This window comes from Cygnus atratus, chromosome 8, assembly GCF_013377495.2.
Source record: "Cygnus atratus isolate AKBS03 ecotype Queensland, Australia chromosome 8, CAtr_DNAZoo_HiC_assembly, whole genome shotgun sequence".
Lineage (NCBI taxonomy): Eukaryota > Metazoa > Chordata > Aves > Anseriformes > Anatidae > Cygnus > Cygnus atratus.
The window spans coordinates 22,952,688-22,964,889 of NC_066369.1; the positions used below are offsets into that span (position 1 = coordinate 22,952,688).

Consider the following 12,202-nt stretch of genomic DNA (forward strand, 5'->3'; position numbering starts at 1 on the left):
CCCCTCGCCTTACCGCGGCGGGGGCCCGGGGCACTTTTTGGGGTTATGTCCCTGGACGGGAGGGGGGCGGTCCCGTGAAGCTCCGCAGCGTTAAGCGGGAGCCGCACGGGGAGCAGCCGAGGCCGGGCCCCCCTCACGGCGGTGCCCTCACAAGATGTCCGCCCCGCGGCCCGCCCGGCCGCCCCGGTCCGGCGGGCAGTCCTGGAGCAGCGCCCCGGACTACAATTCCCAGCACGCCCCGCGGCAGCCGGGACCACGTTTCCTTTCTCCTCCCCGCCTCGCTTGGCACTACACTTCCCAGCGGGCAGCGCGGTGCAGCGGCGGCAGCCGCCTCTCGGGACTACGCTTCCCAGGGAGCGCCGCGCGGCGGCGCCCTGAGAGCCGGGCGGCGTGCCTGCGCGCGGCATGCTGGGAGCTGTAGTTCGGCGGCTGCGTGCGCGCGCCGCGAGGCGGGCCGGGGCGTGTCCTGAGGGGTATATAGGCGGCCGGAGGGGTAGGGGTCTGCACTCTGCCGCCGCCGCCCCTGTCTCCAGCAGCTTCTATGCAATCCTCGGCCGTCGCCGCTGCCCCCTGCGTCGAGCCCGCGTCGGCCTCCCCGACTAGGTAGGGCGGCGCGGGGCCGGCCCCGGGCCCGCTGTGTGCGTATGGTGCCCCGGGGGGGGGGGGTGGCGGGGGTGAGGGGGCCGCTCCCCGTGCGGCTGACTCGGAACGGGGGATTGGGGGCGGCGGGCGGACTTCCTTGGGACGGGGGGGGGAGCGTGGGGGCCGGGGGGCGCTGACTGGGCTCGGTGCCCCCTCACCTCCACCCCCCCCCCCCTCGCGGGCGGTGGTACGTGCCGCCCCGCTCCGCCGCGGCCAGCTGGGCCCGCTCGGCTCGCGCCGAGCCACCACGTGACCCCTGCGCGGCTGCTGCCATCTTTGTTGGGGGCAGCCGCCGCCGCCGCCGAACCTGCCCGGAGAGGGTGGGGGGGAGCGGTCACGTGGCGCGGGGCCGTCAGCCCGTGAGGAGCCGCCGGCGGGGTTTGGCGCCAAGGGCGGGGGCGGGGCGGCGGCGAGGCGGGAAGGGGCCATTGTCTGTGAGGGGCCGCCGGGCCTGTCACGGGCACGGCGTCCGCGGCTCGGCCTCTGTTCTAGCGTAAATAAACAAACAAATAACCCTCAGACCCTGGTTTAACGCGTATAAATGAAGAAACAGCCCTCAGACTTTGACTTAACGCAAACAAATCAGAAAACAGCCCTCAGACTTCGGTTTAACGCGAATAAACAACCCTCAGTCTTTGATTTAGCGCAAACAAATGAGTAAATAGCCCTCGGTCTTCGACTTAACACACGTAAATACATAAACAACCCTCTCTCTTTGACTTAACACACATAAATAAGTAAATAACCCTCTCTCTTTGACTTAACACACATAAATAAATAAATAAGTAAATACTCCTCAGTCTCTGGCCTAACACAAATAAATACATAACCCTCCCTCTTTGAGTTAACACACGTAAATAAACCGATAAATAACCCCCGCGTGCACAACTAACTGACTAACCCCCCACCTTGTCACTCTCCCCAAAACGCTGAGGACTGGCGGCGGTGGCTGGGCACCGGTAACCTGCTACAGCCCCTGGCCTCGCGCCTCCGCCCGCGCTGTGACGACGCTCACCCCCTGCTGCTCCTGTCCCTTGCAGGATGGAAGAGGAACTGGCCGCCCCCTCCACCTCCGCCGACAAAGCAGACGGGTGAGTGGGGCTCCGGGTGCTGCTGGGATCTTGATGAGGGAGGTGGCGCTGGGGGGCTCTCACCTGGGACAGGTGTGTGGCTCTCCTTGTCCTGCTGTCCTGTGGGCATCTGCCCACGTCCCGTCCTGAGGTACAGGGTGGGAACGTGCCCTCTGCAGCACCCTGCTTGAGGTGCACTGAACTGAAACCGAGGCTCACGTCCATCTGTCTCCTCAGGTGCATCGTCAGAAGCCATAACTTGCACTTACTCTTCTCTTCTTTCAGCTGGCAAAGCCCTGTGCAGCACTGTGTTACATCGCTGTGCAGCCCCTGGTATATTCTATTGAGCATCTTTTGTCATGCCCAAGTCTGACACCCTCTTCTTGCAGCAGTTGTTAGAATTAACCTATTTGGCCTTGGGCATCAAAACTAAAAGCTGCTCCAGACTTTTAAATAAAATCTTGGTACTGCCAGTCGCTTTAATGTCTGCAGCTCACTTAAATTGAGCTGACTAGGTCTTGAGAGCTGGGTATGAATCCGACGTGTACTTTTCTGATTACTATGGAAACTAACAATTCTGCATTTGATTTTCTCCTAGTGTGGATGTGGATGGAGAATCCAAGAAACTATTGGGTTTAGGACAGAAACACTTGGTAATGGGGAATATTCCAGCTGCTGTTAATGCATTCCAGGAAGCTGCAAGCTTACTGTAAGTAGTAAAATGTTTTGTGTATTTTTGTAAGGACTGGCTTTCAGCTTGACTACACTGATGTGGTTCATACAAGATTTAGGTTTTTACATTATGTATGTTGCCATATTTATAATGCAACTGAGGAGAGTGCTTAGGTGTAGGACAATACTGTAGTTGCTGTGTAACGTGGACAGCTTTTGTAATGATAATTGTTTGTGCAGTTCTGTAGGAAGGAAAAAGGATTTGAAATTTTATTTTGCCTCGCATAGTTCTCATGTAGTCTGTTAATGTGAAAATAAAGGAGTTGTATAACTTGCCCATTCTTCGCTAGTCTTGATCAGTCCCCGAGGGTGATACGTCTTGGTTTTTTAGATTAACTTGCTTTGCTGGATGCTTCTGAGATACAGCTCTAAATAAGTGAGAGGGACATTCGTCCATTGTTCGAAAATGGAAGACGAGCTTAGGAAACTGATTCTTCGTGTCCAGGAACTCTTAGCTTTAAAGTTCAGGTATCAAAACCTCCAAAACCGACAGAGGCAAATAATGCTTCATTACTTTTGTAGGGGTAAAAAATATGGTGAGACAGCGGATGAGTGTGCAGAAGCTTTTTTTTATTATGGAAAATCTCTCCTGGAGTTGGCAAGGTACGCTAACAGTTGCTCATTTACGGTGCCTGTCCTTAAATGTATGGTACGCTTCCTTCAGGTGGTTTATAGGTGAACAGTAAGTAATGGGTGTGCGTCTTTTCCAGAGAAATAGGAGTGACTGTCTTAAGAGGCTGTAAAACTCAATTTCTGAGAGTGGAAAATGGTATCAGAAATAAAGCTTCTGGCAGAAAAACATTCCGAAGTAGTATAGGTACTATCTGCTGTGGCTTGTTCACTGTTATTTAAGCAATGCATTGTAGTAGCTGCATTTTTTAGGAACCATTTGACAAATATCCATACTTCTCTGGAGGGAAATGTTATTTACAATGTTAGTAAGTACGTTTGTCTTCTAAGCACCTGTTCCTGTCAAGGAAGCATGCAGCGTGTCAGGCATCCAGATCAAGAGTCCGGCTGGGGTAACAGAGTTTTGTCCTCGTATAGGCAGGGTTGTGCTACAGCCTCGTATGCACAGAGTTACGCTGGGTGGAACAGGCCATGGTGTTGTAGCTTCTATGGTTAAAGTGGTGTAATTACAAGAGCCAAGGGATAACAAACTCTTATTCCCTTTAGAATGGAAAATGGTGTATTGGGAAATGCCTTAGAAGGGGTGCAGGTTGAAGAGGAAGGAGAGAAAGCTGAAGACGATTCCGCCTTACCGGCTGCTGATGGTATGTAAAGCGGTCGGTCGTGCCATGGAGGTACCGAGCTGCATTTTCTTGTCTAAATGGTCCAAGTCCTGAATGTTGATATCCCAGGTAGTCAGAAGCATTCTGTTAAAACTCCTAGCAGCCAGAATGGACTATTTTGTTCTTTTAATCTTGCTTAAAGATTGAACAAAACCTCCCAAACTTCTACGAGGAACTGATTGCATAAGCATGTGTGAAGGGTCACCAGATGTCTGTGTCCTGAAACACTGCGTTCAGACTTGCTTTCCCGAGCTTCAGTCAACTTGAACTGCTTTGTAACCTTGTGGCAGTACAGTGTCTGTAGTAGGACAGGTCAGTCTGTAAATAAAGTCCAAGGATGGTAACTATTTTATCCTACCTGCAGCTGGAGGTAATACAGGAATTCCTGTCAATCCAGACTCTTAAAGCACTGGCATCTCTTGCTTAGCTGTGACTAAAAATGCTAGCGCGCAAAACTGCACGCTGCTTGAGCGGCCGCTTGCAATAATTCAGTCTGGGGAAGGGGAAGGGATTTGCTTAGTTCAACTATGTTGGTTGCATCCTAATAGCTTGTGTTCTGAAAAGGAAGTTTTTAGGAGCATCATTTAACTTGATGACAAACCAACACGCTGGCTGAGGGTCTGAGGGTGGTGTTGTCAGTGCCCGTTAATGTCTTTATCACTAAACTCGAAGAAATGTTTATGCTTCCTCAATCATGTAGAAGAAGCAAGGGAGGAGTTGAGAGAACAGGTATATAACGCCATGGGGGAAAAAGAAGAGGCCAAAAAGTCTACAGAAGGAGCTCCAGTACTAACTGAGAAGGAAGTCAAAACGGAGGATGTGGAAATGGAAGATGGGACGGAAGAAAAGCCAAGGGAAGAAGCAGCTGCTGACGTGGACGTAAAGGTTGAAGAGGCTAAAGAGAAGGCAGAGGCTTCTGTGGAAGAAGAATTAATTTCAGAAGAGCAAAAGCAGCAGATGGCTGTGGAAAAGACGACTACAAAAGAGGAGGCAGCTGTGGAAGAGAAGGCAGTGGAAAAAGAGCAGAATACAAAGCATGAAGAAGAGGTAGCGGAGGCAACTGAGGAGAAGGACAGAATGACAGAAGTGTCGGACAAGGAACCAAAGGCGGCTGTGGAAGAGGCTAAGTCCACAGAAGCAGCTGTGGAAGAGAAGGGAGAGGCAGGAGAGCAGACAACAGAAGCAACAGAAAAAGAGGCAGCCGTCAAAAAGGGAGAGGCTATAGAAGGGCAGGCAGAGGCAGCCGTGGAAGAGAAGGCATTGTCACAAGAAGTGACAGCGGAAGGGCAGGCAGCCGTCACTGCGGAGCAGAAAGAAGCTGCAGAAGGGCAGGCAGAGGCAGCTGAGCAGAAGAAGGTGGAGGAGAAAGAGCCAGTAGAGACAGCTACAGAAGAGAAACCAGCTGAATCTAAAGAGACAGAGTCCTCAAAGGAACCAGTGCCCACAGAGGGCAACGAACCATCTAATGACGTGGAAGAAAAGGCTGAAGTAGCAGCTAAGGTAGAGAAAGAGGAAAAGAAAGATGACCTGATGGAAGAGGGTGAAGGTGCTAAGGTAGAAAAAGAAGAGAAAGATGACCTGATGGAAGAGGGAGAAGGTAACAGTGAGGAGAAAAGTACTTGTGGGTGGATGACTTGATGGATTTGGCTAACAATGGGTAAAGTGTTCCATTCAGAATTTTCTGTTTGCCTTAGAATAAGGAAAAGGCACTGTAAAGGGGCTCTTGGGGATTTTATATCCAAGTAACTGGTTTTGGTAAAGTTTCAAGGAACAGTGAATAGTCTCAGTTTTCTCTAGACTAACGCTTAACTAACTGCAAAGCAAATCTTGCTTTAAAGCAAACTTACAGCCCTGTGAGATCTGTAAGTAATGGCTAGGCTGGTGGAGAATACTGAATGGATGTTCACTTGCATGCGTCTGGGTTTACTGCACTAACCTCCAAATAACTTGAAGCACACGTTGCCTCTGGTTATAACCGTATTTTATTTTAAAACAGTGGAGCAGGAAAATAAGAACAGCTGAATGCAAAACCAAGATGGTAAATTTGCTTTTCAGGGGGCAGGGAAGGAACTTTCCATTAGAGTCTTTCTGGTAGTAATTAAAAGTGACGGTTTGGCTGGAGAACCTGAACTTAATTTGCCCTGGGACTTGAAGGCTTATTGCATCTCGTGCAGTCTTCCAGCTACCTAGCTTTTTCTGCCATTCTGCTTCCCTGCTTCATTATGGCTGTTGTCAGGATTACGTTAAGTTGCCTGGCAGAACGTGTACGCTTTGCTAACGTAGTACGTGCGTGGTCTTAGAAGGCCATTGCCTTCTGTGGGACAAGTTAATCAGTAAACTGATAATTGCGGCTTGGCTTGTCAGCAGCTCAGCTGCACGGGAAGAGCCTTGTTGAGGAGTGGCAAGTCTTCAGACTGAACAGTTCTGTGTGCTGAAAGGGCTCGTACTGCTCAGCACAGTGAACGCCGAGTGGTGAAGCAGTGCCTAGAGAGGTGTCTGGCCACAGTGCAAACCAAGAGAGTAGTTACCCACTCTTTCTTGTCCTGTGAAAGGACTGAAATGAGGAATGTGAATTCAGAAATGGTCTTATCTGTACGCAGCTTGGCAGCTATCTTGCTGGAAACGCTTGTTATCTGTAGCATGAAGTCCAACAACTGACCAGTGCCTCCAGGGCTGCTCAGGATCCCACGGCTTCAGTGGGGGTTCACAATGCATTTGTGAGAACTGACTTCTAGGTAAGTTTCCGTTCTAGTATGAAGTTAAACTTAAATCAAGGACTAAGGTTGCCTTGAACTACCTTAGTCTACAGTGCTAACAATTTCAGCAAGATGGCTGCTGCTGGGAATCTGATGTTACCTGTGCCCTTCTCATGTCCCACCTCTAACCTCTCCCTGGAAGGATAAGGGCTGGATAAAATATTCTGCCTGGCTCCATGTGAAGGAAGCATCGTAACAGCAAGTGTTCTCATTCAACTACTTTCCTTCTAGAAACAGAAGAATCTGAAGAGGAAGATAAAGAAAATGATAAAGCTGAAGATGATAAGGAGAATGAATTGACAGTGGAAGACAAGGTGAGACTGCTGAGCTCTGATACTGGTGCTCTTGAAGGAGCGTAATGTCTGTCTAGATGTCCCTTTGAGTTTGTAACAGCTCATTTGTGTTTCATTTAGTCCTGCGTAGGAAATTCCTTCTGTTTAGAAACCAGCATTGCCGAAGGAAGGGACATCATTATGCATAGTCTGTATTGTAGGACCTTCTTTTTTTTTTCTTTTCTGTGATCTTGTGTTTATTTAGCTAACACTGAAACAAATGCCTACAGTCTATAGGCTGGTAACACAGCCTGGTAAATGCAGGGGTGGGCTTCAGCAGGGAGGGCTGCTTTAGCTTGTCACTACAGTTACTTATTTGAAACAGTTCTTTGTTGGTTTTTGTTGTTGTCTCACTGTACGCATTGAGTGCACCCAGTCCATTAAGTCATGATTAAGATGGGGAATTTATGGAAAGTGTTGTGCTGCTTAAATCTGAGGAGTTAGCTTGATGGAGCAGTTTGTACTGGAAGAAGTCTGAGCCCTATCTGCATGTTGCTAAGCATGATAGACACCTGTCTTAACTAGAATACCTCTGCCTTAAACTACTCTAATGGAGCTCAAAAGCCTATTTAAAAAAAATAAAGGAACATCAATGCCTTTTTTTTTTTTTTAAAAAGGAACGTTAACTCCTTCAGTGATTAGCTTATCTTAATAGTAATGTAAGCCCCTGTCTTATTCTCAGGATAATACTGGTGTTTGGTGCCCTGTTATTTCTGGGGAAGGCGGAGGGGAAAGGCTGTATCAACTGATGACATAAACGTGCATTTTTAGTCTTTACAGGAAAGCGAGGAGGAAGAAATTGGAAATCTTGAGCTAGCCTGGGACATGCTGGAGTTAGCGAAAGTCATCTACAAGAGGTAAAAAATCAAGCTGTAATTTGGTTGTCTGCGAGAGAGTGGGAGGGAGTTGGGAGGTGGTGTGGGCATAATGCTAGGTATTTAGGTGTTCTCATGGAAATGGCTTTTTTTCCTTGATTTAGAAAAGAAACGAAAGAAGCTCAGCTCCATGCGGCTCAGGCTCATCTGAAGCTAGGAGAAGTCAGCATTGAATCTGGTAAGCAGTGCTAATTCTTATAAGTGCTGGGTTTCATTTTGTCACTTCCTATTTCATACTTCAGAATGAGTAGAGGTAACTGCAGTCTGATAAGATGGAGGGGCACATGTTTTTTCTAATTATAATAGTACAGCCTCATGAGAAGCTTTTTTCATCGATGGATGAACAAGTGAGTTCCTTAAACAGGATATTCCATGCTATTCCAGAAGAGCAGGAGGAAGAGATGAGTAAGAGCTGGTGTTAGAGCAGAGCACGAGGCTGTTTCATAGACAGGGTTTGGTTAGCTTCAGAAATTGGGGAAGACTCTTTCCTTATGGAAGTACTCAGTCACTGAGCTCAGAGGGAAGTGTCAGGTGCCAAGCCACTTCTGGGACATAAAGGCCGCAAATAAAAAATGGCTGATGCTATTGGACTTTCTAAAATAGTGTGGTACAGCTGGGAAAGACCCTGATGCACCAGGAAAACATAGGTAGCAAGCCTCAGGTTTGTGCCTTCTAACATGTCTGTCTGCCCTTCACTTGAAAGCATGTTTGTTTTTTATTTGATCATGTTAAATCAAAGTAGGGGTGTCATCATGGGAAATAACGTGACAGGCTTCTGGACAAAGGTTACAAAGTGAGGGTTGTGTTTTGTGTCACTAGAGCACTCAGTGGGCTGCTGGACTGGAGAAGGTAGCAGGGGAGTGCTCACCTCCAGATCAGCTGCAGTTCTGACCAGTTACGTTCAACTCATGATAGGGAAAATAGCAGGATTAGTGTGCCTGGTTTTGACTTGGCTGTTTAGTTTATTGTGGTATCGTAAATAGACAAAGCACCTAGAGGAAATGGACTCGATCTTTTTCTGAGGGGAAGGCAGCGTTGGACTGTGAGCGCTGTCACCTGCTAATAGGAGAGCAGCCTGTCGCTGAGCTTAACTTACATTCCCTGGTAGTTCTCTTCTTGGACTGTATGAAGTGGAATAAAATACGTAGTAACTGAACAAGGGTGTAGATGATGCTTAGATAAATGCCTGTTGTTTGTAAAGACCGTATGGCTTGCTCCTATAGAAAACTATGTGCAGGCTATAGAGGAGTTTCAGGCCTGTCTGGCCCTGCAGCAGAAATACCTGGAGGCTCACGACCGCCTGCTTGCCGAAAGCCACTACCAGCTGGCGCTGGCCTACCACTACAACAGCCAGTTCGACGAGGCCGTTCTGCAGTTTGGCAAATCCGTAGAAGTCATTGACAAGAGAATGGGTGAGTAGATGTCTGAAATGGCCTCGCAAAACAGAGAGCTTTCACAAATCAAAACTGACTTTGTTAATTGCCCTGTTACCTTGTCATGCAAATGTTTGGTAACAGCCTGTACTAACATCTGAACAGTCAAACAGCACCTGTTGGTGGGCACTTGCCTCTGGGAATTGGTAACTGGGCAGTGACTTTGTGTGGAGGGCGTTTTGCCATCATAACGATGTCGTTCTAGCAATGCTTACTGAACGGATAAAGAAGGCAGAAAGTGGGTCCCCTGAAGATGAGAAGGAGATTGAAGAACTAAAAGGACTTCTCCCTGAAATCAAAGAAAGATAGAGGATTCAAAGGAGTCTCAAAAGAGTGCAAGAGTAGCTGAGCTGGCACTGAAAGCAACTCTGGTTAGTACATCCTGCTGTTACCTTTCAAGCAAACATTCTTCCAGTGAGATTTGAAGTAAACCAGTTCAGATCAAGAAGAGAATTAAGACAGCTGACATCTGAAAAGATTAATAGTAAATACACTGAAATTAATTGCTCCAAACTAAACTGGACTTTGGTAGGCTACTAGAGTAATTAAATACGTAAAGGCTAGAAATGATAGTTAAGTCAAATGTGAGACTTAAATGAGTGTTACATCATTACGTGAACCTTTCTTCTGTCTATCCTGTATATAAGTGTAGAAGCAGAATGTAAAGTTAAGACATGGAGTTGGGTTTTCTTCCACTTTCGAAACTAGTACATTGGCCGTGTGTGAATAGATGGCAGAACGTGCTGCTTAGCTGGTGTTCTTCTGCTTTCCTTAAGGTTGGAACTACGTCTGGCTTTGCACAAAGTGAAGACAGTGGTTCGGTTTCCACAGTAAGTCGAACAAAGATAGATGGTGAAGAATTCATGTCTGCTTTAAAAATTGCTGTTTGCTGTTAGTGATGCGTCATTGTCTGTTTTGTAATAGATTCCAGTAAGAAAAGCAGCAGATGGAGCATCTCAGTGTGTTACAGACATCTCTCACCTGGTCAGGAAAAAGGTGAGTTCAGAAATGACTAGCTGAACAGAGAGGTTAAGCCAGTGGTACTTTAACAACCTAATTGGATTTCTTAGCTTAAGGCTTTTCCTCAACTTAGTTCTGTAACACCTGGAAAAAGAAAAACACTCTAAAAGTAATAAGAGATCGTGTGTGAAACTCCTTTCCACTGGGAGCTAATCAGTCTGGGAACCATCCAGCCTCCAGGAGACTAGTTGGCGATGGTTCAGCTCTCTGCCTGACCCACACTGGTTTAACTTCAGAGCTGAATTGTGTGGCCTGTGGAGGTGTTCTGAACAAATGCCCTGCTCTGCTGAGAGCATGCAAGAAAAGCAGGGCGGTGTATAGATCTTGAAAATAAAAAAAAAAAAATAAAGGCAATTAACCAGGCTGAATTGGATTCCCTTCTTTCCAAGTGGAAATGGAGAATTGGGCTTGCAAAATACCAAAGGCAATCTAATGTATAGCTGTGCTAAATTGCCTCTTAATGAGAAAATAAGATACTTTTAAAAGAACCTAGTGCTCAATGTATAGTGGTTTTTTTTGCCCCCAGAACTGATATTGCTGATATTGCTAAAATTATCCCATATGGAATCTTGTTTTTTGTATTGTATAGTGTTGTGGCACAGCCTTGTCAGTTATATTAGCCTGTGTGAGAGTTCAGGTTTGCCTGGAGTGATTTTTACAATCACAGCAGTAACATGCTCCCCTGCCAAACTCTAAGGATAATTCTGCATTATAGATACTAGCACTTGAATAATATCCAACTGGTTATGCTTTGTGATTGAGACCTTTGTTCCAAAGCTTCAGAGCTTTGTTTAAATCCTAATACTTAAGTATTTATCTTGAACCTGGCAAGTAGAGGTTGAGTAGATAATGTGCAATGACATCTAGATGCTAACTTTTTTCTAAAAACACTTAAATTTGTCCATAGTGAAGACTAAACAATTTTGTCCTCAGAGGAAACCAGAGGAGGAGACTCACCAGGGAGACAATGAAGCTAAGAAATCTAAACCAGAACCGGCTGTCAATGGTGGTGGTGGTGATGCTGCCCCCAGTGGAAATGAGGTTGCAGAAAAAATGGAAGAGGAGGTGGGCAGTAGAGTCAGGAGTTGGTGCCTTGTGTTTTTTTTTTTTTCCCTTCCCCTTCTGTTAAGGAGTGGTTTTGTGCCTGGTTGGTTTTATTGCCTGCTGGTCTTCACGGGGCTTCCTGCACGACGGGGAGTATTCCAAGCTGACGGGATGCATGTTGTGCTGGGGTGTCTGACGCCAAGTGAGCTGGGCAGATAACAGGCTGCGCAGCTGACGGGTGGGACAGGAACGTTGTGTGCTGGGGCTCTGGGGTTTGTTGGGCTGAACTACAGCACAGGGCCTGTTACTGCAGCAGAGTGCTCCAGGGTTTTAATATTTCTCACCTGGGCTACACTTGTTAATGTCTGTTGTAGTTCTGGGCTCTGAAGACCAGCAAAGCATGCCTAGTTTTGTTTTCAAACTGCAAAAACAGTGAACTGCTGCATGAATTGATGCTGTAATGCGGTGTTTGGTTTTGTTTCTTAAATCAAATCTTTCTCTTTTCTTTTAGACAGAGAAGAGGCCACAAGCAGAATCAGGGGCTACAGTTGAAAGCACAGTATGATAATTCTTTAACCTTGGACACTCCTCTCCTTACAAGGAAAATGGTTTTGTATATAGTGTATTTTTTCACTTTTTGGCAACTTTTGTATGACTTCAATAAAGATTGTAAGCAAATGTTCCTTGTCTTGCCCTTCCTATTAAAAGCTCCCCCCTCTGCTCCTCATGGCCCTGGGGGTGCAGATCTTCCTCCCCGGCCCCTGCTGGGCTCCCTGCTCCTGGGCAAAGCCTGGCCTGCTGCTGTGGCACCTCCCCTGGCCCTGGGGGTGTTGGGGAGGTGTGATAAGAGCTTGTCTGGCCCCTGCAGCCAGTGCAGGTTTTCAGCCTGGCCTGCTCAACCTCCACCTGTGCCCTTCTGCTCTGCCAGAACGTGTGTTCACACAGGAGCAGGGGTTGGTGGCGCCTTGCAAGCACTTTGGTGGTGCTTCCCTTGTCCTGAAGCCCT

At 47.5% G+C, this 12,202-nt stretch overlaps 1 protein-coding gene across 1 annotated transcript; it reads left to right on the forward strand.

The window, feature by feature from the left end:
- The first annotated feature begins 414 nt into the window (after positions 1 to 414).
- Positions 415 to 11,874, forward strand: NASP (nuclear autoantigenic sperm protein). Its single transcript, XM_035537504.2, is given in 16 exon segments — positions 415 to 603; positions 1,683 to 1,733; positions 2,311 to 2,421; positions 2,967 to 3,047; positions 3,621 to 3,718; positions 4,437 to 5,333; positions 6,724 to 6,806; positions 7,596 to 7,681; positions 7,804 to 7,877; positions 8,923 to 9,111; positions 9,338 to 9,430; positions 9,433 to 9,503; positions 9,909 to 9,962; positions 10,057 to 10,128; positions 11,086 to 11,217; positions 11,708 to 11,874. Coding segments are annotated over 16 exon segments (2,208 nt in total). The 5' UTR covers positions 415 to 541; the 3' UTR covers positions 11,762 to 11,874.
- Positions 11,875 to 12,202: the final 328 nt, after the last annotated feature.